This window comes from Ogataea angusta, assembly GCF_019207475.1.
Source record: "Ogataea angusta isolate 61-244 chromosome Unknown 61-244_NODE_5_length_850226_cov_91.758892, whole genome shotgun sequence".
In the NCBI taxonomy this organism is placed as follows: domain Eukaryota; kingdom Fungi; phylum Ascomycota; class Pichiomycetes; order Pichiales; family Pichiaceae; genus Ogataea; species Ogataea angusta.
Genome location: NW_025065219.1, coordinates 589,647 through 611,816, shown reverse-complemented (window position 1 = coordinate 611,816; position 22,170 = coordinate 589,647). Strand labels below are relative to the sequence as shown.

At 47.6% G+C, this 22,170-nt stretch overlaps 16 protein-coding genes across 16 annotated transcripts; 5 read left to right on the top strand and 11 right to left on the bottom strand.

Annotated features, from left to right (window-relative positions):
• Positions 1-70: 70 nt before the first annotated feature.
• Positions 71-1,696, bottom strand: KL928_002894 (uncharacterized protein; the record flags this gene model as incomplete). Its single annotated transcript, XM_043203420.1, has 2 exons — positions 71-1,506; positions 1,663-1,696. 2 exons carry the CDS (start codon positions 1,694-1,696, stop codon positions 71-73), a joined length of 1,470 nt encoding a protein of 489 aa, XP_043060048.1.
• A 30-nt stretch (positions 1,697-1,726) lies between these two features.
• KL928_002893 (uncharacterized protein) lies at positions 1,727-2,779 on the bottom strand (the record flags this gene model as incomplete). The annotated part of the gene is made up of 1 exon (XM_043203419.1): positions 1,727-2,779. One exon carries the CDS (start codon positions 2,777-2,779, stop codon positions 1,727-1,729), a length of 1,053 nt encoding a protein of 350 aa, XP_043060047.1.
• A 356-nt stretch (positions 2,780-3,135) lies between these two features.
• Positions 3,136-4,755, bottom strand: KL928_002892 (uncharacterized protein; the record flags this gene model as incomplete). Its single annotated transcript, XM_043203418.1, has 1 exon — positions 3,136-4,755. One exon carries the CDS (start codon positions 4,753-4,755, stop codon positions 3,136-3,138), a length of 1,620 nt encoding a protein of 539 aa, XP_043060046.1.
• Positions 4,756-4,811: 56 nt separating this feature from the next.
• Positions 4,812-5,929, bottom strand: KL928_002891 (uncharacterized protein; the record flags this gene model as incomplete). Its single annotated transcript, XM_043203417.1, has 2 exons — positions 4,812-5,329; positions 5,497-5,929. 2 exons carry the CDS (start codon positions 5,927-5,929, stop codon positions 4,812-4,814), a joined length of 951 nt encoding a protein of 316 aa, XP_043060045.1.
• A 73-nt stretch (positions 5,930-6,002) lies between these two features.
• KL928_002890 (uncharacterized protein) lies at positions 6,003-6,770 on the top strand (the record flags this gene model as incomplete). Its single annotated transcript, XM_043203416.1, has 1 exon — positions 6,003-6,770. One exon carries the CDS (start codon positions 6,003-6,005, stop codon positions 6,768-6,770), a length of 768 nt encoding a protein of 255 aa, XP_043060044.1.
• A 1-nt stretch (position 6,771) lies between these two features.
• On the bottom strand, positions 6,772-10,935 carry KL928_002889 (uncharacterized protein; the record flags this gene model as incomplete). Its single annotated transcript, XM_043203414.1, has 1 exon — positions 6,772-10,935. One exon carries the CDS (start codon positions 10,933-10,935, stop codon positions 6,772-6,774), a length of 4,164 nt encoding a protein of 1,387 aa, XP_043060043.1.
• A 281-nt stretch (positions 10,936-11,216) lies between these two features.
• On the top strand, positions 11,217-12,785 carry KL928_002888 (uncharacterized protein; the record flags this gene model as incomplete). Its single annotated transcript, XM_043203413.1, has 1 exon — positions 11,217-12,785. The coding sequence occupies one exon, from the start codon at positions 11,217-11,219 to the stop codon at positions 12,783-12,785; it is 1,569 nt and encodes a 522-aa protein (XP_043060042.1).
• A 41-nt stretch (positions 12,786-12,826) lies between these two features.
• KL928_002887 (uncharacterized protein) lies at positions 12,827-13,333 on the bottom strand (the record flags this gene model as incomplete). Its single annotated transcript, XM_043203412.1, has 1 exon — positions 12,827-13,333. The coding sequence occupies one exon, from the start codon at positions 13,331-13,333 to the stop codon at positions 12,827-12,829; it is 507 nt and encodes a 168-aa protein (XP_043060041.1).
• Positions 13,334-13,385: 52 nt separating this feature from the next.
• KL928_002886 (uncharacterized protein) lies at positions 13,386-15,542 on the bottom strand (the record flags this gene model as incomplete). Its single annotated transcript, XM_043203411.1, has 1 exon — positions 13,386-15,542. One exon carries the CDS (start codon positions 15,540-15,542, stop codon positions 13,386-13,388), a length of 2,157 nt encoding a protein of 718 aa, XP_043060040.1.
• Positions 15,543-15,832: 290 nt separating this feature from the next.
• On the bottom strand, positions 15,833-16,669 carry KL928_002885 (uncharacterized protein; the record flags this gene model as incomplete). Its single annotated transcript, XM_043203410.1, has 1 exon — positions 15,833-16,669. One exon carries the CDS (start codon positions 16,667-16,669, stop codon positions 15,833-15,835), a length of 837 nt encoding a protein of 278 aa, XP_043060039.1.
• A 37-nt stretch (positions 16,670-16,706) lies between these two features.
• On the bottom strand, positions 16,707-17,372 carry KL928_002884 (uncharacterized protein; the record flags this gene model as incomplete). Its single annotated transcript, XM_043203409.1, has 1 exon — positions 16,707-17,372. The coding sequence occupies one exon, from the start codon at positions 17,370-17,372 to the stop codon at positions 16,707-16,709; it is 666 nt and encodes a 221-aa protein (XP_043060038.1).
• A 50-nt stretch (positions 17,373-17,422) lies between these two features.
• Positions 17,423-17,839, top strand: KL928_002883 (uncharacterized protein; the record flags this gene model as incomplete). Its single annotated transcript, XM_043203408.1, has 1 exon — positions 17,423-17,839. The coding sequence occupies one exon, from the start codon at positions 17,423-17,425 to the stop codon at positions 17,837-17,839; it is 417 nt and encodes a 138-aa protein (XP_043060037.1).
• Positions 17,840-17,887: 48 nt separating this feature from the next.
• KL928_002882 (uncharacterized protein) lies at positions 17,888-18,178 on the bottom strand (the record flags this gene model as incomplete). The annotated part of the gene is made up of 1 exon (XM_043203407.1): positions 17,888-18,178. One exon carries the CDS (start codon positions 18,176-18,178, stop codon positions 17,888-17,890), a length of 291 nt encoding a protein of 96 aa, XP_043060036.1.
• Positions 18,179-18,372: 194 nt separating this feature from the next.
• On the top strand, positions 18,373-20,271 carry KL928_002881 (uncharacterized protein; the record flags this gene model as incomplete). Its single annotated transcript, XM_043203406.1, has 1 exon — positions 18,373-20,271. One exon carries the CDS (start codon positions 18,373-18,375, stop codon positions 20,269-20,271), a length of 1,899 nt encoding a protein of 632 aa, XP_043060035.1.
• Positions 20,272-20,392: 121 nt separating this feature from the next.
• On the top strand, positions 20,393-21,427 carry KL928_002880 (uncharacterized protein; the record flags this gene model as incomplete). Its single annotated transcript, XM_043203405.1, has 1 exon — positions 20,393-21,427. The coding sequence occupies one exon, from the start codon at positions 20,393-20,395 to the stop codon at positions 21,425-21,427; it is 1,035 nt and encodes a 344-aa protein (XP_043060034.1).
• Positions 21,428-21,477: 50 nt separating this feature from the next.
• KL928_002879 (uncharacterized protein) lies at positions 21,478-22,104 on the bottom strand (the record flags this gene model as incomplete). The annotated part of the gene is made up of 1 exon (XM_043203403.1): positions 21,478-22,104. The coding sequence occupies one exon, from the start codon at positions 22,102-22,104 to the stop codon at positions 21,478-21,480; it is 627 nt and encodes a 208-aa protein (XP_043060033.1).
• Positions 22,105-22,170: the final 66 nt, after the last annotated feature.

The window sequence follows — 22,170 nt, the reverse complement described above, 5'->3', positions numbered from 1 at the left end:
TAGATTGAATCAAATATTTACTCAATATTTTTTTTTCCAACCGTTATGTGATTGGCAGATTATTACCTAGTTACATCTTGGCCCATTTCAAACACTCCAAAGCGGAAACCACGATCACTATTGTGACCGGCAAAGTCAGGATCGCGTACCCGTAAAATAGCACACCAACCATCTCCTTCTCGAACACCTCGTTCAGCTGGCAAATCTGCGACAGCTGGATAGCCGGAGGAGACGTGATAAGCAAGAATGAAGTGACCAAAAAAATCGGATCGTCCAGAATGCTCAATCCCACATACTTGGCGCATAGTGTGATGACAGGAAGAAGCACAATGGACGGAAGCACCATCCTCGATACAAGTGAGCCGAACACGATTTTGGAGTAGTGGGGGCTAGCAGGAGGAATGTCTTGGGATGGAGCTAAATTTGCTCCCAATACCACTAAAATCAGTGGAATTGAGACAGAACCAAGCTGCTTTATTGCCAATGCCAATGTGTTCTGTATAAATCCTTGTCTCTCGTAAAATTCGTATCTGATCTGAGGCACACTGGCGACAATGATGGCAATCAACATGGACCACAGAGGTGGATTCATTGCCGAGAGGAATTTGCTCCAGATTTTGAGTGGCAACGGCTTTTCCTCCTCTGCCGGCTGGTTCTCAGTCTCAACATCGATATTGGCGCTCTTTGAAACGCTTTCGTGAGAAGATATAGAGGAGCCTTCGCTCCACCTACCGGGATTTGGAGGCGGGTGGCTGAGCAATCTCTGTTCTTCGTCTGACTGTTCGTCGGCCGATCCGTAGCTAGACGGCCTGTGAGTCTCCAGAGATTGGCTCTCAGGATCATCATCAAGAGCAATTTCGACAGAGGGAGAGCGTCTTTTCAACAAAGTGTTGTATCCCCAGGACCATCTGAGCACTTGTCCCAACTGCTGGAAAATGAGCAAGTAAATCAGACCCCTGGAGGCGATCTGGTCCGGCGTGTCGTTTTCGATCTCGTCCCACTCAAGACCCGGCAGGGTGTATGCAAGCGCTAACGTCAGAGACACGGGCAGAGAGTTGGAGTTGCCAAAGACAGCCATTGCTGTGACAAAGTTGGCCTCGGGTTCAGACAGCCCAAGAAGAGAGGACACCCAGATGGAGGCGACGTATGAGATTCCTGTGATGAGTGCATAGAATATAGGAATGACGATGACCTCCAGCACTTTTTGGAATGATAGGGAGGAGGCCAATTTTGAAAAGATAAGGGCTGGCGTGAAGAGGTCCACATTGAGCCTGGAGATAATTTTTGTGGCTTCATTGTTGAGGAGGCCGGTTTTTGCTGCCCAGAAGCCAGCAAGACAGATGATAACAACCTCTGTGACAGCCTGGAAGGTCAAAAAAGTGATCTGCTGGTAAGATAATCCATCACTGGCGACTGTTTTGAAGTACGATTCCGCAAACATGTGAAACGGTTCAGGGCGCTCTGGATGCTCTGGAAAGCTAGCAAAGGTTGTTGACGATTCTGGAGCTCTGGATGAAGGGACTGATGATTGGGCGGTGTCAGTATGCAGGGCTAGACGGCACAAACTGTTTTGCTTAAAAACAGGGTGACTGATAAAGAAGGAATTTTAGTCTGAGAGGCGACCAATCTTGGCGCAGTTTGGTGGCAGCAAAAAATAATTACACGGCCTTGAAAACCCTTTTAACGTTGCCAACATCGTGCTCAATGTTAATTAAGACTAGAAAACCTATATAAGTAGATCGCTGATGCTCATTTTTCGCTTGATGTCTGTTTCGGAGGTCACCGGGGGCTCGGCCTTGGACTTGTACGGGATCTCGAGTGCTCTTGGGGGGTATTGGTACTGGTACTGGCTGCTGATAAGCGAGGTGGACGAAGCTAGCGGACTGATCGGAAAATTCGAAGATGAAAAGGACGACGACGTGGACGACGACGACGACGACACGGTCGACAGAATAGAGGTGTAGAACGGATTGGCGTCCAGGTTCTCTGCTGCTCTGAGGACCGAAAGTAGCCCGTCGGCTTTGGGCTTGGCGGTCTTGATCTGAAACGAGTCTGTTGCAGGACCTGCCGCGACGGACGACACGAAAAATCCAGTCTCCGGGCCCTTGTTCCGCGTGATGATGCTAGGAGACAGCGGCGGTAGCGACTTGCCGTACTCGAACTCCTGAGACCGGGAGCGCGGTTTTTTGCCGATTCTGGCGTGGGCGGAGGGCACAGAGCCCGAGGAGATGGACTTTTTGCGTCTATTGCTTCTCTTTTTCCTCAAGTCGTCGTCGTTCACCTTCAAGCGGAGCATCCCAAAGCCCTTCTCGTACGGCTTCAGACACTCGTCGACAAAGGACTCGCCAAACATGGGCACAAGGGCGTATCTGATTTTGTAGCAAAATCTGGCGGCCAGTTTGCGCGCCAGTTCGAACGGGATCCAGGTACCTTGGATCTTCAGAAACCCGCCGCGCACGCGCTTGAGGTCGGGCTCGAGCTCTGGCGACGAGTCGATCAGTTTCACGATGTCGGCCTTCGAGTTGCCTATGGCCTTCCAGAGCCCCGTGAGATGTACCAGGCCGGAAGAGTAGTCCCAGATGATCCAGGACTCGTTGATCTTGTACTCGAATACCGTCAAGTAGTTGCGCGGGTCGATGGAGGTCGAGTACTTGCGCTTTGTGATGGACGAAATGGAAGGGATAATCTCTTGTTGTTCCTTCGGGATCCGAGCCAGCACGGCCGGAGGGATCTGCCGGATAGGGTATCTGACCGGGTTTGGTGAATCGGTTTGGAGCATTTTCTCACACAGAGATAAAGCCTTCTCTAGTGGGTGAGGAGGAAAACTTGTAAATCTAGTTGCTCAAATTGTCGCAAAATAAATGCTGTTATCTCGAGGAGATAAGTATCTGCACGTAAAAAAATTGCCAGATAAGAGGAGATAAGATAAAAGGAATGACCCGTGCCGAGTGGAGGAGGGGTCTGGGCTCGTCGGTGAGTGTGCTGGGATCGTCTGCTAGTGCCAGAGATATATATAAGTGGCTATATAATTGGTGTCGGCCACAAAGTCTTTTGGTGGTGCCTCGGTCCTGATGCCACACCGCCCGAATTACTATTTTGTCATAGGTGCATGCGTGCCATAATTTTTGAGCCAGACTAGCCATTTTTATTTTCGCTCCGCCTAAAACCGAACAGCCCCGACAAATACTTGCGATCTTCGTCTTTGATTCTGCTGAACAGGTTCCGAATCACGTTTGTCCGGACAAGGCTGGAGCCGACGTGTTTGGGCTCGAAAAAATTGAATAGCTCGTCGTCGGTCCCGCGATCAAATATCTTGTAGGCAGTAGTGGCCCGGAACGCCGCCACAAACGGATTCCCAAACTGCTCGATCTCGTTCGCAAACGAGCTCAGCTGCTGGACATTTTCCAGCTTGGACATGCTGCGGAAGTTGTCGTACTTGATGCTCGAGAGCATCCCGATTAGGTAATCCTCGAAGTTGTATCGGATAAAATCGTCGCCGCCCCGGTACGACTGCGATTCCATTGGGCTGTTTGCCAGCGACAAGCTCACGTCGTCTGCGGCAAGCACCTCGTCACTCAATGAGTCGATAAAGCGGCGATCTGCGCTCGTGAGCGCCACCTTCTCCTTCAACTGCGAGCTCAGCAGTTCGACGTTTGAGTCGTCGAGATTTACCACCAGATCTGCATATCGCGTTTTCTGATGCAGCATTATGTCATTCGAGCAGCCGACCAGATACCAGCTCGTGTTCTCGTTGGTCAGATACTCGATTTGCTGCAAAGTCAGATACGGTTGGAAAAAGCCTCCCCTGCCAAATATTCGCAACGGGAGGCCCATGAAGGCCAGCATCGACTGTCTGTCGCTGCTTTTCAGTGAGGTTGGTTTCTCGACCTGTCTGGGATCGCTGCCGGTTAACGGGCTCCCGCTGTCGGAAAGATGGAGCAACAAGTTCGGTATGAGCGAAAGAAGCGAGTACTGGAAGTTGGAAAGACGGTTGAGGTTTTTCGAGTACACGAGGATGCGTTGCTCGAGCAGCAACGCTTTGTAGATGACCAACAAGTTGCGTTTGAATGTCACCACCAGCTCTTTAAGATTGAGCCCCGTGTAGAAGTCGCTTTCCTTGATGACTTTCACGTTGTCCTGGGTCACGGGGGTCTCGTACAGATCGTCGTCTTCAACCTTGAAGCCGTGCGAGTTGTAGACGGTGGCCACGTTCTCGAAAAGGGCCTTGATTATGGACTTGTCGTGGAAGTTGTGCTGGTCAAAGTAGCTCATGGTGATTATGCTTAATTTTTCCTTCAATTGGATCGGGATCGGGTATCGGGTGATCATCACGACGCTTTTTTGGATAATCGACCGCTTGAAGTCCGCAGCGTCTGCTAATGCGCTGCTGTTCAGCTGGCGCACGCACGCGCATCCAAAAAGTGTCGTGAGATCGTACTGCTTGTCTGTCTTCTCCTTGGGGAGCGGAGGACAGAGGTGATTTTTTTCGTCGTAGACAAGCGTGAAATTCGTAAATGCTTCGTCAAACAGGTGCGCGCCGTCGGGAAGCCCCTGAAAGGGCAGTTGCGGCCATATTTGCGCAAACTTGGCTGCCATCGAGGCCTGGTTGTACTCATTTGTGCGGTCGTCGAGCCAGTACTCTATCTCTGGGCCGTGGACGTGGTCGAAATCAACAATGCACAGCCCAATGACAAACGACGACTCGCCTGTGCTCGGTACCACATCGGACCACGGGTTTTCCAGATCAGGGGACATAAGACCAGATTATTTTTATTCGAAAAAAAACATTAAATTTTAACCCTAATTACCGGTTACAACTTTGCCAGCAGTTTCGACGCGGTCGAGACGTTGACTTCTCCGCCCTTTTCGTCGGCCACAAACTCGACGATTCCGCTGCGGTTGACAATCAGAGCCAGTCTGCTGGATCTCGTTCCGAGGCCCAGGTCTCCCAAATCAATAGGAGATCCCAGCTTCTTGGACAGGTCGAGATACGGGTCTGACACGAAAACGATCTTACTGGAAGTAGCCCCCAATTTTTCTCTCCAGGCACGAAGCACAAACGGATCGTTCTGGGTCACAACAAGGATGAAATCGACCCCTTTTGAAGCAAAGTTCTGCACTTTCTGAATGTACTCTGGAAGGTGCTGGTTGGTGCAAGGTGGAGTGAAAGCACCAGGAACACTGACAACCACAAACTTCTTGCTCTTTGTTGCTGCCTTCAGATCAAAGGGCTTGGGCTCGCCCTCGGGGGACGAGATAAAGAGTGTGCTCACGTTAGTAGGGAATTTGTCGCCTCTCTTAACAACCATATTAAACTTGGGAGCACCGGCTTATTCAGACGACCTTATATACCGCCAGTCTCGCGTAAAATAGCCGATGGCAACTGTGGTGTGTGGGGAAACCCGCGCCCCTGTGCTGCCATGTCTGGTAGCCTACGCTTCTTTTTCTATCGACGCGACGACGACGCATGTATTCTATCTTACAATGTCAACGAACTGTTTACATAGCTCACGATAGGGCGTTCTCCGACCAACTCCACCACTTTGTCGAACCAGCCCAGCAACACTCCGCCCGACTTCTGGCCCTCTTTGATGCTCATGAGCGAGTACAGCAGTTTGACCAGTGTGTCTGTTTCGTCCATATCCAGGCTCTTCACAATGTTGGGGATCTCGCTCTGTCTCACGGAAACAAACGCGTTCAGCACCGCCTGTAGATATGTCGTCTTTAGAGCGCTGTCGGAGCCGTACGGAGGCTGCGCAACACACAGCTTGATTGCACCCAGAGCGTCGCCTCTGGACACGCTGGAGCGGATCTCTGTCACGAGCGAGTCCAATTGCTGTGCAGAATAGGCAGGCGCGTCGATCGGGTCTGGCTCGTACTGCAAATCTGGGTCGTACTGGTCGACGTCAATTCTTCTCCAATCCTCCATGATGAGTGTATGTGTTTTTTTGAGAGGTGGACTTTTTCTCAATTTCAAGGTCGATCGGCCTTTTCTGTGCATTATGTCGCTCCAGGATTATCTCAAGAAATATGTCTCTGAGGAGCCTCAGGAGCAGGACTTAGATTCGGATTTGTCCGAGACAGAGGAAGGACCCGTTGTGGTCGAGAGAAAGGTGCAGTCCAAGGGCTGGACGTCGGTAGAGACGAAACAGACAACAGGTACGCGACCCAAGCTCATGCAGGACGGCTCGCTGCCGGGTCTCAAGACGGGGGAGGACATCAAAAGGTCGATGGAGATGAAACAGCGTCAATTGGAAGAAGAAAAACGCAAGGTCCAACAGCAATATGACCCCAATAAAGTCGAAACGGTCTATAGAGATGCCACAGGACGGAGGATATCAACAGTAGAGGACCCAGACTCACAAAGGAAGGCCGATGAGGAACGCAGAAGAGAGGAAATAAAGCGTGTCAATGAGAGCGAATACACAGCAATCCAAAAGCAACAGGAACAACAACGACTGAAACAGCTAGAATCAGAGACACTGGAGAGCAGAGATCACGAAAAAAAGCAGTTTGTCAGCGACGACGACCCTGCGCTGCTGTTTGACGCAAACCTGCAGAGCCGCAAAAGAAAGCTCACCAATCTCAGCGCGACAGGCAGGAAACTATACTCAGAAACCGGGTATCCGGACAACAGGTTTGGCATACGGCCTGGTTGGCGTTGGGACGGGGTGAACCGCACCAACGGGTTCGAACAGCGGTGGTTCGAAAGACGGCAGGAACTGGAGCAAAACGAAGTTCTAAAGTACACATTACAGGAAGATATATAGCTCAGGCTTCTTCTTTCTTGGCGACCTTTGGTTTCTGCTTGACCTGAGGCTTTTTTGTAGCTTTGTTGGCCTGCTTGTTGGCCGGTTTGCTAGCAGGCCTGCCTGCAGAGTTTCGTGACTTCTGGCTGTTGAGCATACCCATGAGCTCCTGCGAGCCGTTGGTGTTGGCAGGCATAGGCACAGGTAATGGGAGTCCTGGAGGAATGCCCATCATGGAGTGAGGACCTCTCAGAGGAGCAATCGGCTGCATCACGTTACCCAGAACCGAGTTGAACACGTTCTGAGCCACTCTGTTCTTCTTAGAGACGCTTGGGAGAGCTGGGTCGGCAGAGTTCTTGGCCTCGCCCTGAGTATCGCTTTTCTTGATCACCTTTAGCAGCTCCTTCTTGTTTCTGAGTTCGTTCTCCTTTTCCTGTTTCTTCTTCAACAAGTAGCGCTTTCTGACCTCGCTCAAGTCTCCCTGAGCAGTCTTGGAGGACGCCTTTGAGTGGTAAATAAACTGTTTATCAGTCAAATTCAGCAACACAGAGGAATCCAGCGTCAGTCCTCTTTGCGTCTTCAGCCTGCCACCAAAGGTATTACCAGTCAGCAAAGGCTGGTCGAATAGAACTTGCAGCTCGACCTTGGACTCAAGCGATCTGATACCGATCACTGTTCCCTTGGAAAACAACGGAACATTTCCCGAGTCCAAGACATAGACAACACGGTCTCCAAGAGAGAAGTGCTGCTTTCTGAGCAACTGGAACGACTGCGACGGAGCCAAAACAGCGTTCCGTGGAATTCCCTTGATTCCCTTCGTATCCAGAGGCTGTGGCTTTGCCACATAGTCAATGATCTGTTGCTCGAGCTCTGCAACGCCGATTTTAGTGAAGGACTCAGACTCCAGGCTAACAGTGACAAACGTCGACTTCTTCGCCTTGAGGAACGACTGCACAGCATCCAACTTGGCCCTGAGCTTGTCCGGCTCAGCAATCTTGAAGATCTCCTTAGCGCTCGGAATAGAGGATCCCCTATGTTCCATCAAGGCCTTGAAAACATCAGGGAATTTTTTTATATACTCTTGGATCAGACTGATTGCCAAATCGCTGTATTCCCAGTATCTATCGTTTCTTCTTGTGTACCCTAAAACTTTCATCTTCTTACCCTCAAACTTCAGTGGAAGGCCAATGTCGTATCTTCTTCCACCAGGTCCTTCAACCGCATACGAAGAGGTCAGTTTGGACAGGAACAGAGGGGAGAACTTCAGGATTTTTGCAACAGTCGACGACGGATGGTATCTGATAGTTTTCTTCTCGTGCTGTGCTCTCAAAATACCAAAATTAGGCTCTGCCTTCTTGGAGATCTTCGACACTTTTAGTGTGAGCTTGTTGTTCTCGTGATCGATAACGTCTGCCGGAGCACCGTATGCAAAGGCACCAAGGAAAACAACCGTCGAGTTCTTCGGGAATTCCTCTTCTATAGGAACAGGAGGTCTCGCCTCAAATCTCGCATCCTTGTTGATCACTTCATCCACTATCAATTGAATAGGATAGCATTCCATCTCCTTAGCATATGTTTTCACAAAAGCTCCGTGTTCGTTTCGGATCAGTCCATTCACAGCTCTAACATAGACCAATCCTTCAATAGGATTCTTTGTGGAGGAGCTTTTTGCGCTATTTTCAGACTCTTCATCAGATTCTGCAGCTTGGAATCGAACACCCTTATTAGTCTGTAATTTATGGTACAAGAATGATCTGGTTTTTTCAAACTCGTCTCTTTCAAATGACTCCAAAGGAGACGAGACAACCTTCGGCACAGATCCCATTTTCAGTTTCTCGTATCTCATGAGGTTGTCAGTCACGTAGACAACCTTTGCCTCCCTCAAAAACGGCCATTTAGTGTAGACAATCTGTCCAACGTACTCCTTGGCGAATTGTTCCACAGTCAGGCTGCTATGCAGATTTTCCAGCGTCAGCATCAACGTCATGGCTTTAGATGGCTGTTGGAACACCACAACATTGGCATATTCAAGGTTGTATTGACATGGGATGGTTTTCAGTGACGGGAAGCCAGCCAATGCTTCTCTACCAAATTTGGCACCCTTGCACAAGCCAAAGTTAATTTTCAGCCCTTCAAGTGAAGGAAGGTGGAACTCGGTCTCGGTGCAGTGAGATTCAAAGTCACTGAACGACGCAGGCAAAGGAGATTTGATTAGGTGCTTGATTTGGGGATTGAAATGGAACTGCAAATCGGTACCAAATGAGTTTCTTAGTTTTTCTTCAGGGCTCAATTTAGAGTCGAACGGAGCCATCGCTTCTATCAGTCTTTTCTCATCCACAAAAGATAAAAGCACAACTGCCTCCCATGGCGCCTTCTTACCATTCATGTCAACTTCACAGTCATCTGGATAGAAGTCTATGATTGGGGAGTTGGAGTCCGTCATCAGTGGTCTGTAGACAGTTGGAATCAGTTCTTTAGACCTGGCAGGCAAAACAGCCATCAGCTGCTGGAAAGGCTTGAATGGATGGCCCTTTTCAAAATTGATCTTCACATTCAAGCCTTTGCTAACATCAGAAATGCGCGGAGCATAGTGGTACCTGTAATACCAAGGCCAAGACGATATTCCTTTATAGTAGTAGTTCAACACCCATTGCAATCCCTCAATGTAATTCTCAGCCATGTCTCTGATCTTGTCCTCGTCATTCAATGAGAACCCGACCTTTTTTTTATAATATTCGTTTTTCCATTTGACGAATCTAGCATCGTAAAGGTCTTTTTGTGACTCTAGCGTTTCTTCGTCTTCAACAACGATGGAGCTCTGATACTTCTTGATCACTTTTCTAATTCCTTCCACTCTTTCATTAAATTCCTCGTCAGTCTCATCAGGATTGATGCCATCGACATCCAATCTGGCGGTGTATGTGTCTTGAGACTTGCTGTGGATGACCACAACACCAAGCTCAAACAAGAATTTTGCAATGACGTCTCTGTTGATTTCACTTTCAAACACATCACGTGGAAGAGGAAGTTCAGGAACTTTGGACTCATCTTCTAGCATGGCTTTGACATCGAATCTTTCTGAATAGACGCGATATATCCACTCTCTAACAAGGCCAATGAACTTTTTCTGCTGTTTGAGCAAAAGCTCTTTACCCTGTCTCAGTCTCTTCTTCATTCCTTGCTTCGAAATATTGTCAAGCTGCTTGTTAAACCATTCGACGTCAACTTCACCTTTTTCGAAGTTCTCCAGCTCAAAAACGGACAGATACTCCAGCCACTTTCCAAGCCTCTGGAGATTGATGGTTCCAAACTCATTAATGTATCCGTCCATGTCTCTGATGGCTTCCTTAAAAGTCTCAATCAAGAGCGGGAACGCACCCTTGTTCAGATGCAAATCCGGCAAGTTCGGCAAAAAGTCGTTTCCTATCACATACATGATGAGAATGAAGTCGTCAATGATACGCTCAAAATCGTACTCGAACGAAAGCTGGTCTTGCAGGTCCTGGAATTCCAGCTCCATGTATTCTCTGACCAGCGAGATATGGAGCAAGAAGAATGTCTGCTGCGTAAGGTCGTCGTCTGAGTGAGAGTTAGCCTTTGGACCAAAGGTCACTTCCTCTCTCAGCAAAGCAAAGTGCGGTTCGTGAGCGACAAGGCCCAGCATGATCAGATCGGCATCCAAACCGTAGACACAATGTCTGGTGTTGGGATCGTATCCGGGCTGAGCTTTCTGCGTTCTGATAAAGTCCATGATCTTGTGCTCTCCTTCACCGGGCACCTCGTGGCCAGACAGAATGATACGCATATTCTGCCATCTCGAATCCGAGGAAGCTTTCTGGTTGATGTAGAATTTCAAGTTCTGGGTCAATTTGGCCATGAACTCTGTACCAGGAGTAATTGCGTTGGAGTCAAAAGGGGGCTCCTTAGGAATCTCTTTTCCTTCTTTGATAGCTTTCTCCAAATTTTGCTCGGCCTCAATCGCACTTCGGAACCGTCTAGCACGCTGCTGGTTCATTTTTGCTCTAGGAGCAACTCCATCGATAGCCATGTAGAACACTTTCTGAGGCTTGATGATGTTGAACAGATGGTCGATGTAGGCGAAGATGGCACCAAACATTTGATCGTCTGTCATTCTGAGCAATGAACTGTCGTTGGTATGCGTGCAGGTATGCAAGATGGAGTTCATATCCAGGTAGAGGTTGTCAAACTCTGGAACGGGAGTCGACCCATCAATTTCATTCGATATCAAAGGCCATCTCTCAGAGATGAACCGGAAGAATTTTGGGATACCTGCTGTTAGAGTAGAGTGCAAAAGCCTAATACTTACCCATTTTGAATTCGTGATAAAAAGCGTGTTTAGCTTGTCTTTTTTATTTAAATTCAACACTGAAAATCTGTGGCAATGTGAGCTTACCCGGAGAAAATATTCACTGAAAATAAAATACGAATATAATCCAGGCATTACAAATGTTTGGCAACACAGCAGGCGCCTCGTCGACGGGCGGAACAGGCTTTTCTTTTGGAGGCTCCAATGCCTCGAAGCCTACATTCTCCTTCGGGAACACTCAAAATAGTGCTCCAGCTGGGTCACAGCCCAACTCCACAGGTACTCTGTTTGGGGCCAATAACAACAATACAACGGGCTCCACAAACCTCTTTGGAGCCAATTCGAATACAAACAATGTGTCAACGGGATTTGGAAACACAAACACCTCGACTTCTGGAGGATTGTTTGGAAATAACACCACCTCTGGCGGGTTATTTGGCCAAAACAATACATCCACCGCATCAAAACCAGCAATCTCGTTTGGCAATACTGCAAACAATTCCAATCAATCAGGGACCTCCGGAAACACAGGCTTCTCGTTTGGAGGAACATCGAATACTCAAAACAATACGCAAACGGGCACCCAACCAGGAAGTCTTTTCGGATCCTCCAGCACTTCTGCTCCTTCCACAAATACCGGATTCTCTTTTGGAGGTGCCAACAATTCAGCCAATAATACATCCAATACTTCAACCAGTCTATTTGGAAACAAATCTGGAGGGCTGTTTGGACAGCCGTCTCAAACCACCGGCACAGGCTCTTCTCTATTCGGAGGAAATCAGCAATCAGGCTCGGGTGGACTTTTGGGCAACCAACAGAATACTTCCGGCACATCGGGTAGTCTTTTTGGTAACCAACCAAGCAGCAGTCTAGGAGGCACAAGCAGTCTTTTCGGCAACCAACAGAACACATCAGGAATGTCTGGAGGGTTATTTGGCAACCAGCAACAAAATACAAATCTCAACCAGCCTCAACTGCCTCCGTTAAACCCTATGACCAAAGTGAGCGATCTTCCGGAGGCTTTCCAAAAAGAGCTGGAGCAGCTAGACCAATACATCCAGACTCAGGTGGCCATAGCTGAGCGACTAAAGAACGACGAGGATGAACACAAAGAACTCATCAATAGCATTCCTAGAGACATTGATTTTCTTGAGAAACGCTACTTTTCTACTAACCAGGCCCTCAATAGTGACCTGAAGTTTGTGGAAAGCTTCAAAAACAAGACGCTCGAGAACTTTGACAACTGGGTAGAAAAACTAATAAAGGTCTATTTACAGCTGACCAATCCAATGATCCTGGGAATGTCTAACAACGAGCAAGCAAAATCTGCAGATGGCACGGTAACACAAATCATTGGAGTTAATGGAGTCAGGACCGCAGGCCTTTTGCAATCGCAGCCCTCCAAATCACAGCAGCTGGACAAAGATTCTCATGTGAATGTCCCTCAAATTCTCAACAGCTACTACAGTGCCAAGATCGAAGAGTTCAGACAAAACATTGACAAGTACCAGCTAATTCTGCAAGAGGTAGAGAACTCCATTAGCGATCTAGATAAGGTTTCTTTGAGCGGAGGCCCAGCCGTTGGTTCATATGGACTTGATATGATTGTCAGCACACTGAAAGAAGAATTCCAGCTGTACGTGGAGCTAGCCAATGAGTTTGCAGAAGTTCACCATCAGGTTAAAAGGCTCGATGACGGGTCAATATAGATGTACATTATGTATGCGAATGTATGAAATATGCAGCGAAGTTACGTCTTGGACTTGTACTTTTTTATCTTCCCATCTTTCACCTCACCCTTCTTTTGAGACTTATGCTTCTCTTTCTTTTCTTTATGCTTTCTTTCCTTTCTGTCTTTTTTCCGCTTCTTTTTCCTCTTCTCTGAATTATCACCCAGATCGAAGATCATTAGTTGTTCGCTTCCTGATCTACCTATTTCCGGTTCTTTTTCTATAGTTCCTTGCAACAGTCCCCCTTTCACAAACATCTTGTACAGTGGCGACTGGCTTTTAGCAAACTCCTTGAAAGATTGCTCATCCTGGGCAAAACTGACAGTACCGTTTTTGCTCGTCACATCAAGCGATTTGAGTTGACCATCAAACATCTTCTCCCACCATGCCTCAGCCTGATTACTCGTGTGACCTATTCCAAACGCGTTCTTCTTATGAGTGACTAGAATAGGTCTCTTCAAGCCTCCTTGCTGCAACGCCTCCCCCTCGACCCATCCATAGCTCTTCAAATAACGTCGCGGGTCCATCGAAGAACTAAATCAATATTTTTCCTAAATTTTTTAGCATACCTGTATGAACTTACATAATCTGATCTGCATTCTGATGGAATCTGAGGTTATCGGCGTCAGAGTGGCCAAAGTCCAGGATCTCGATGTATGTGCCTCCATCTTTTTGAACAGCGGCAATGCATCGTCTATAATCCGACTTCACTTGCCAAACATTACCATCGACATCGTCAAGAAGATCTCTGATAAACTTCCCGGTCTGTGTGTCCCACATCTTCAGCATTCCATTCGAACCAGATATGATGATGTTGTCGTTGTGCTGGATACACGTGATTGCAGAAGTATGTCCCCTCAGCACATGCTTCATGTCACCGGTATTTGGGTCCCAGATTCTTACTGTAGAGTCGGCTGCTGCGGACACCAATGCGTTTTCAGACAGAGTGACAAGACCAACTAGATTTTGGTGGCCTTCCAAGATTGCCACCGTCTCGCCTGTGTTGAGGTCCCATATTCTCACTGTGTTGTCAGCGGAACCTGAAATGCATCTATTTTTCTTCACGTCCAGGACACAGCTGTATATTCTTTCTGTGTGACCAGATAGGAGCCATTTACATTCTCCTGTTCTCAAATCCCACACACGAGCGTTAGCGTCGTAGCTACCACTCACAAGGACATTGGCCGATCCTGAAACGGCACGGATGGAGCCAGTGTGGCCACGCAGCACTTTCACCAAGTACTTGTTGGAGGTTTCATCCAACTCAATCGGTTCGTCCGGAAGCTCTTCGTCTTCTCCCGTGATAGGCAACCTCCAGACGTAAAGAGTCGAATCTCTGGAACCAGTGACCACCAACGGCACCTTAGGGAACATTATCGCGTTACCCTCGTCGTCAACACCTATTTGTTTAGGTTCCAAGATTTCCAGGCATCTGACAGTCGAAGTATGGCCACGGAAAACATGCGTACATTTTCCCTGTTTCATATTCCAGATGCGGACCGTTCTGTCTGTTGCACCGGAAGCCAATATGTTTCCCAAGTATTTCATTGCCCAAACACCTCCTGTATGGCCTGAAAGGACAGATCTGAGTTTCCCTGTATTGATATCATAAATGGTGATGCTATGGTCGGCATCGCCCGCGACTATTTTGTCGTCGTCAAATTGCAAACATGTGATCACGTCTGGGCCCTGCCCTGGCAACGTGATGCGGCGAGGTTGGAAGTCTGGATTTTTCCATCTTTTGGAAATTGCCAGTCTTCGTCTGTATATCCATTTCGTAATCTGACAGGAGTTCATGTGCGGGTTTAGCGACTTCACCCAATCATATTCCGTGTCAAACTCATCTGCTGTGGCAATAAACCCGTCTTTGAACAAGAGATCTTTCCAGAAATCGTAGCTCTCCATGGACAGCTTGAGCCAACTTCTGCAAATTTCAGAAGTGCGTAATAGAGACTCGTAGTCAAGATACCCAAATATCTTCATACTGATTTCTGATGGTAGAAGTGAAACCAGGTCTTTTCTCAGCGAATTCCTTATCGTCTCTTGTAACGATGAAAGAGTGGATCTATCGGTTCTCTGCAGTAATGACCAGAGCAGATAATTCACTTCTGGGGAGCCGACGGGAAGTAAACTAATCATTTCATTGACGGACTTGAAAATCTCTGCTCTCTCCTCTCTCGTCTGTATCACTCGGGAGTCGTGGTCATCGGTATACTCCATTCCCTCGAAATTTTGGGAATCAACAAGGTTTCCAGACTGTATCGGTGACGCGCTAGGTGAGGGAAGCGGGAGTTGCTGCAACTCATCAATATAGTTTGACGACGTGTTTATGACGAAGTTGGATGGTGTGGCCATTTTTGCCGAATCCGCGCTGCTCGACGACGAAGCTGAAGGGGACGTCACCGTCGGAGGGCCGGCCGGCAAATTATCCACCAGGCGTTTCTTGCTAGGCGGACTGGACCCTGTTTTGTCCACCACAGCGTTAGTGTCGATGGCTATGTCTGTCATCTCAGAGTCGGAACACCCGGATGTAAATCCTCCCGTGTTAAGACGTTTTCTGGAGACTCGGCTCTCGGTGTCGGGATCTTGGCCAATGTCGACGCGCGTTTCACAAGGCTTCGTCGATATGTCGTCAGAGAACGGCAACACGGAACTCAGGCTGATGTTCGAAAGCGGATACCTGATGGAGTTCACAGAGGCGTGTTTGTTCGAGCTTGTGCTTCTGGGCGAGGTCATGGTATATTGAGGTGGGAGATTGCTGTGTTGTTGTCTTTGCCTTCACCAATCTCTAAGTGTGAAAGCTTTCAAATGTAGAAGGGAGAAACGGGAAACAGATAACTGGTGTAGGTGCGAGACTGTTTTCGTAAGTGGTGTACCTGTAACTATTTATACTCTAAACTCTGCTTTCCGCTTCAAAACAACATAATTATATTTAATTTATTTCTCCTGCCAATTCTGCTACAAAATTTCTGGCCGCCCCGAAAGAAAAATTCCGTCGCGCTTGGAACCCAACCCTTACAATAGTTTCAGCTGTGTCGCTGTTTTTTCATCTTTTTCTGAATTTTCGTGAACTCTTCATCATCGAGATCGTACTCAGAATTCTTAGATCTTTTGGATTGCTTTTTACTCTGTTTGCTGTATTTGGCGATGAGATCGTCGAAAGTATGCGATTTTTTAGACTGGATCAGCTGCCGCAGGGAATCTTCTGATCCATTCAGTTTGAGCTCGTTTTTCTCGTTGATTTCCTTCAGAGCCTCCTCAGCCTCTTTGCTCTCCTTCTTCAGCTGGCGGAACATCTTTTTCATTTCTGAGGTCCGATTTTTTGCGTATGTCTTCCAACTCTTGTAATTTTTCAGCGTTCCATCGGCAACCATCTGTTGCACCAGCTTGAACATGCGGTCCTCTTCCTCTTTTGAAAATTCCAAATGAGGTATTGTCTCAAACAGACGGAGAAACTCTCCCTCGTAGTAGATCATCGTTTCCAGCACGTCTTGGTATTCCTCCTCTGAGTCCTGATAGCTTTTCTTATCCTTTTCGATCAGCTCAGCAGTGACTTTCACATCCGACTCTCTCATCTCTTGAAAGAACGCATACCAATCAAAATCGTCATCGTCTGCTACGCTTTCATCTAAGTTTCCAGTTTTATCGTAGCGTTCGCGTCTTTTTGGATCACCCAGCACCTGATAGCTGAACTGTATTTTCTCAAACTTAGTTTTATACTTCTTCTGGTCCTGTTCCGACAATTTGTCCGGATGAAACCTAAGACAGAGTTTATAGTACGCCTTCTTGATCGACGGCGGCGCGTCCTCGGGCTTGCACCCCAATTCTGCGTACGGATCAATGTCTGGGAATGGGACAGTCATCAATTAAATGCTATAATTTCGCGTAGCTAAAAAAATACTAAATATTTTGATAGTTGTGGTTCTCCTGGGCAAGGAGGTTTTTGTGGTCTGTTGGATTAGCCGCAGACTCGTACAGGGTAACCACTGGATCTTTGGCCAGAGGAGTGAATTCTCCACGTAGTTCTATGGAGTATAGTTTGAGCACCTCGTCGTCGTTGTCACTCCAGTTGTTTTGGAAAAAAAGTGTGAGTGAGGACACCCCACTGAAATGGTGGCGAGGAAGATAATGTTCCACAAAAGTGTCGTCCGCAACAACTTCGTGTGTCAGCTCTCCATCAACCTCAACGCCAACTTGCGGATGTTCGATCTCGTGCGTAGCCTTTGTGTCCCCTACGGAATCGAAGTCTAAGCTGTCCTGGTTCTTGTAAAGCTTGATGATGCGGGGACAGTGGTCTGGTTGGCGGGCTGTCCGAAGTATGATTGAGTATAGCTTCACAGAACCTTGGAAAGGGATTTTTAGAATGAATTGGTTATCGGCATCTGATCTGATTTCCGGTATCACCTCGTACTTGTTGGTTTGCGTCTTGAACAGTTTTTCCAGGTCAGAGGACGGGTTTGCGACATTCAAAGCCACCAGCTGGGTCGTGAGAACATGGGAATTGATCGACTGCGACTCGTTTGTAGGAATTGGAGGGACGCCGTGTGAATGACGGTGACAGGACATTGGCTGTAAAATTAATAAATGCTCAGGGAAAAAAATAGGACTAAATTACTATGGACGGGGCTATTTTGAAACACCTCCAGCGCGTGCCAAATTTGGAACAGGTGGTTGTCCGCAAAAACGACGGCATAAAAGAGAAGCTGGATGTTTTGCTGTCCAAATGCGAGCAGAAACCAGCAGACATCGTGCTGATGGCAGAGAGTGAAGGAATACAGAAACTGCTTACGATCGTGGAGATTATGAAAAGAAAACACCCAACTCATCTGCAATTCAACAAGTTGACCTACAGAGAAAAGCCCAGAGAGGCGTCCGGGCCGCAGGACGAGTTGCGGCTGCAAAAACCTATCAAGGTGCCTATTCTTTACATCTACCTGCACATGGACACTAACGACTCCAAAACTATGGATGTGGACGAATTGAGGTCCCAGCTCGTAGACGCCGACTGGTCGTGTCAGTCAGGCTCAGATTAATACCGCATGATCGAAATGTATATTTTTGTCTATACCGTTTGTAAATCCCTACTCCTGGGATCCAGATTGAGGCTCTGCACTCGTTTGGAACTTGTCAACAGAGAGGTCACCTGGGAAAGTACCGTTGGCCCTTTGCTCATCCCACTCGTCAACCCACGAGGTTGGACATAGGGACTGGAAAGTGGACAAGAACACTTTACATGGTCCAAAGTCCTCACCCTTAAGAGCAACACACTTGTGGTAGTCCAGGTAAGATTGGTAGCAGTGCTTGGTCTGGTTTTGTTGAGGGAATCTGGCGTCGAAGCCCGGGGTTTGGAGCTTATATTGTGGTTCACTCATGATGCAGTCTGTTGATTGAGTGTATAGGGCGATTTTCGAAAAAAATTTCCAGCCTGCTACGGGACGCTTCCCGCGAAAATTGCCTGTTCAACAGCATGTTGTATTTTCACACTATTTCATTGGCCGGGGTCCTGCTTATGTAAGGGATTTGTCGGAGATGAATTTTTTCACGATGCAACAAAAAAGCGTGTCGCATGTCTATGGGAGGCCCGTCAATAAGTGCTTTTGCGGCGCTGAGCAGCGCTGACGATGACGACGTGATCGGCTACGAACAGTCAGACGAGGAGTCAGGGTCAGGAAGTGACCAGCGACCGGTTTCTGAGCCGCCACAGCAGGCTCCTGCCCAGCCTTCTGTGCCTGTCTATTCAGCACCAAATGCCCCCGTTGTTGTTTCGTGCTCAAAGTTTGTGCCCACCAGCGAGAACGTGGTCTATGGACGGGGTTATGTGGTTATTGGCCTGAAAGCAGACGAGTTTCTTATGGTCAAGGGCCAGTACTCGTTGAAGATCCAGCGAGGAGCCGTGCAGATAGACTCTATCTTATACCATTCGAGCCATGATCCTATCCAAATCTACGGGCTGTCACTTTCCAGTATTCCACTAATATCAGCTGCACAGGTCACCGACCAGGGTCTGGTCGAAGATACAATTCTGCCAGAAACGGAGCATTTATTCACACCAGACTACAAATCGGTGATCAGACTTGACGACCTTTTTGATGGCTTGGAGAAAATAGGCCTTCTATATCCGCAATTGAAAAATATACATCCTAACAGAGAGGATATCGATGAGTTCGGGGGATCTGCATTCGCAAAATCTTTTTACCCTTACTCTTTCAAAGTGGTGGAGAGTCCAAGTAACAATCTTGGCACATATATCAACAAAACCTGGAAGAATGCTCTGGACACGCTTATTAGTGACTCTGGGAGCACAGAAGACATGCGTGTTCTGGTCATTGGGGCCAAAAATACAGGCAAGTCCACGTTTCTACGACTGCTGCTTAATAAACTGGCACATAAAGAGCATATCTCGCCCAAAGTATTGGACATTGATCCGGGACAGCCTGAATATTCTCTTCCTGACTGTATATCTTTGACGACCCACCACAAACCCATACATGGCCAGTACTTTCCGTTTCTGTGCGAGCTTCCGGCAAGGTCTTGCTATATTGGTTTTAATACTCCCCAACGTCAGCCAATCAAGTATATCTCGCAGCTAAAGGCACTGGCAACGCATCTGGACATGGAAAACGGCCCTCTGCTAATTAACTCACCGGGGTGGATCAAAGGTTTTGGAGTCGAGATCCTGAAAGAGCTCACAGCTGCAGTCCGTCCAACTCATCTTGTCTACCTTTCCTTCGGCGGCGAAGACGACAACCAGCTTTTATGCAATCTAACCTACCAAAACCTCGTGCGCGTCCCTGTTGCGGGCTTCACTTCTAGAGGATATGACATAGTGCGCTATTCACCTTCTCAAATTCGCAACTTTAGACTGCTTTCTTACTTCCACTACAATCGCTACGAAAGGACTTTTGATTTTGAGCCATTGCTGGCAAGATCTCCATACAAAATCAGCTATGCCGATTTTCTCAATAGAGAGGAACTGCTTAGATTTCCAGGATTGTCGGGTATTTCCATTTTGGACGCTGCGAACATCAACCACGAAGACCTGGTCGAATGCCTCGAAACTCAGGTGGTGGGGGTGTTTGAGCTAGCAAACGATGAATTCATGAACTTCTACGACGAGATGTCCCAGCGTGGTCAGCTGAGCTCATTTGAGTCGTATCCAAATCTTTTCAGCAATACGCTCGAATCGGTGGTATCTGAATTCCGAGGTCTAGCGTTGATCCATTCAATCAACACTACGGACAAGTACATTAATCTATACACGCCAATTGACGTTACACGTCTCTCCAAGTCGTTGGCCACCAACGAAACCAAATTGGTGCTGGTGAAAGGACGATCGGACCTTCCGACAGAGGAACTCATCCCCAAAATGACTACCAAGAACGCTCTTCCATACGTCACATACACGGCCTTCGGCAAAGGTGCGAAATCTGTCAATGTTCGACGCAACATTCAACGCAAAAAATAGATAGCATAGACTCACATTTCATGTAGCTACCAAAAATTGCATGAAATTGCATTTGATTACTCTTTCAAGTTTTCTAAAGCGAGAAATTTAATTTTTCATATTTATAATCATTGATTTTTCAATGCATTCCGCTGAATATCTTCAAACGCGTCCAACAGAGATCTCGTCGATTCTGCAGGGAGGTTACAACCACCCCCTTCTTCGTTCATGGCAACATGAGAGACAGTTGACCAAAGACATGTTCATTTTCCCGCTCTTTGTAACTGATAACGAAGACGATGAGGAAGACATCCCATCGCTGCCAAACATCAAAAGGTTCGGCGTTAAGAAACTGATCCCATACGTCGGCACTCTGGTCAAGAAAGGCTTGAAGGCTGTTATCTTGTTTGGAGTGCCGCTGAAAGACGGCGTCAAGGATCCCGTGGGAACTGCTGCCGATGACCCAGACGGACCTGTTATCCAAGCAATCAAGGCATTGAAGGCAGCATATCCACAACTTTACATCATGTGCGACGTTTGTCTGTGCGAGTACACCTCACATGGCCACTGTGGTGTGCTATACGAAGACGGAACCATCAACACCGAGGTTTCTGTGCAACGGATTGCAGCAGTCGCCGTGAACTACGCCAAGGCCGGCGCAAACTCTGTTGCACCATCTGATATGATTGACGGCCGTGTCAGAGCTATCAAGCAAGGTCTCATAGACGCAGGCTTGGCCCACAAGACATTTGTGATGTCATACTCTGCTAAATTCAGTGGTAATCTATACGGCCCCTTCAGGGATGCTGCGTGCTCCAGTCCTGGCCAAGGAGATAGAAAGTGCTACCAGCTACCATCTGGTGGAAGAGGTCTGGCAAGAAGAGCCCTAACCAGGGACGTCTCGGAAGGAGCAGACGGAATTCTCATCAAACCGGCCACCTTCTATCTGGACATCATTAGAGAGGCCAGCGACCTTTGCACAGACTATCCGATTGGCTGCTACCATGTCAGCGGCGAGTACGCCATGTTGCACGCTGCAGCAGAAAAGGGCGTTGTCGACTTGAAGACAATTGCTTTCGAGGCTCATTATGGATTCCTCAGAGCGGGAGCCAGAATCATCATATCATACTTCACTCCAGAATTCCTTGAGTGGCTTGATGAGCCTGTCCCGATGTAAATAGTCATAGACCAGCTATGAGTACACCAGTAATAAATAATGATAAATTATCATGCAGGTAGTGGTGCGTGTTGCTCTTCTTCGCGCTCCTCTGGTTGCTTCGGTTTGACTTCGGGCAAGGGTTTGTTGACGACCTCTGGAAGCTGAGCCGCCACATCTTTTTGGGGAGACTGCTTTGCTCTTTCCTGTTTTTCCAGTTCCTCAAGCTCCAGATCCACCTCGTCTTCCAGACTCTTGGACATGAGTTCTCCTAGTCTCTCGCTCAACTCTTCCTGATACCTGATTCCTTCTTCTGAGTCGTCCAGTATTTTATCCACTTTCTCTATGCTCATTTCTTTGTTCAACTGTTTGAGGACTTGATTACCCTGTTCCAGACCGTAAACGAAATCTTTTTCGATCAGCTTGAACTCAATCGTATTTATCAGCTCTTCCAGCGTTTCGGCTTGTTTCTCCACTGTTGAAAGTAGGTTTTGCTGATACTTCTTCTTTCTCAACGCCAATAGGGCTTTTCTCCTATTATTTTGCTTGACGCATTGCTTGGCGATCTCTGTCTCTCTGTCAATAACTGTCTGAATTTTCACAGACGCTTTGTGAAGCTTGTCTCTTTGCAGTTTCAGTTGCAAAATTGCCTTATCTTGTGGCGTAATTTTGGGCCCTGAGGATGCCATATTGCCCATGGCTAATGTAGATAAACCAAAATAATTTAATGCAGGAAAAAAAATATTTGAAAAAATATTGGAATA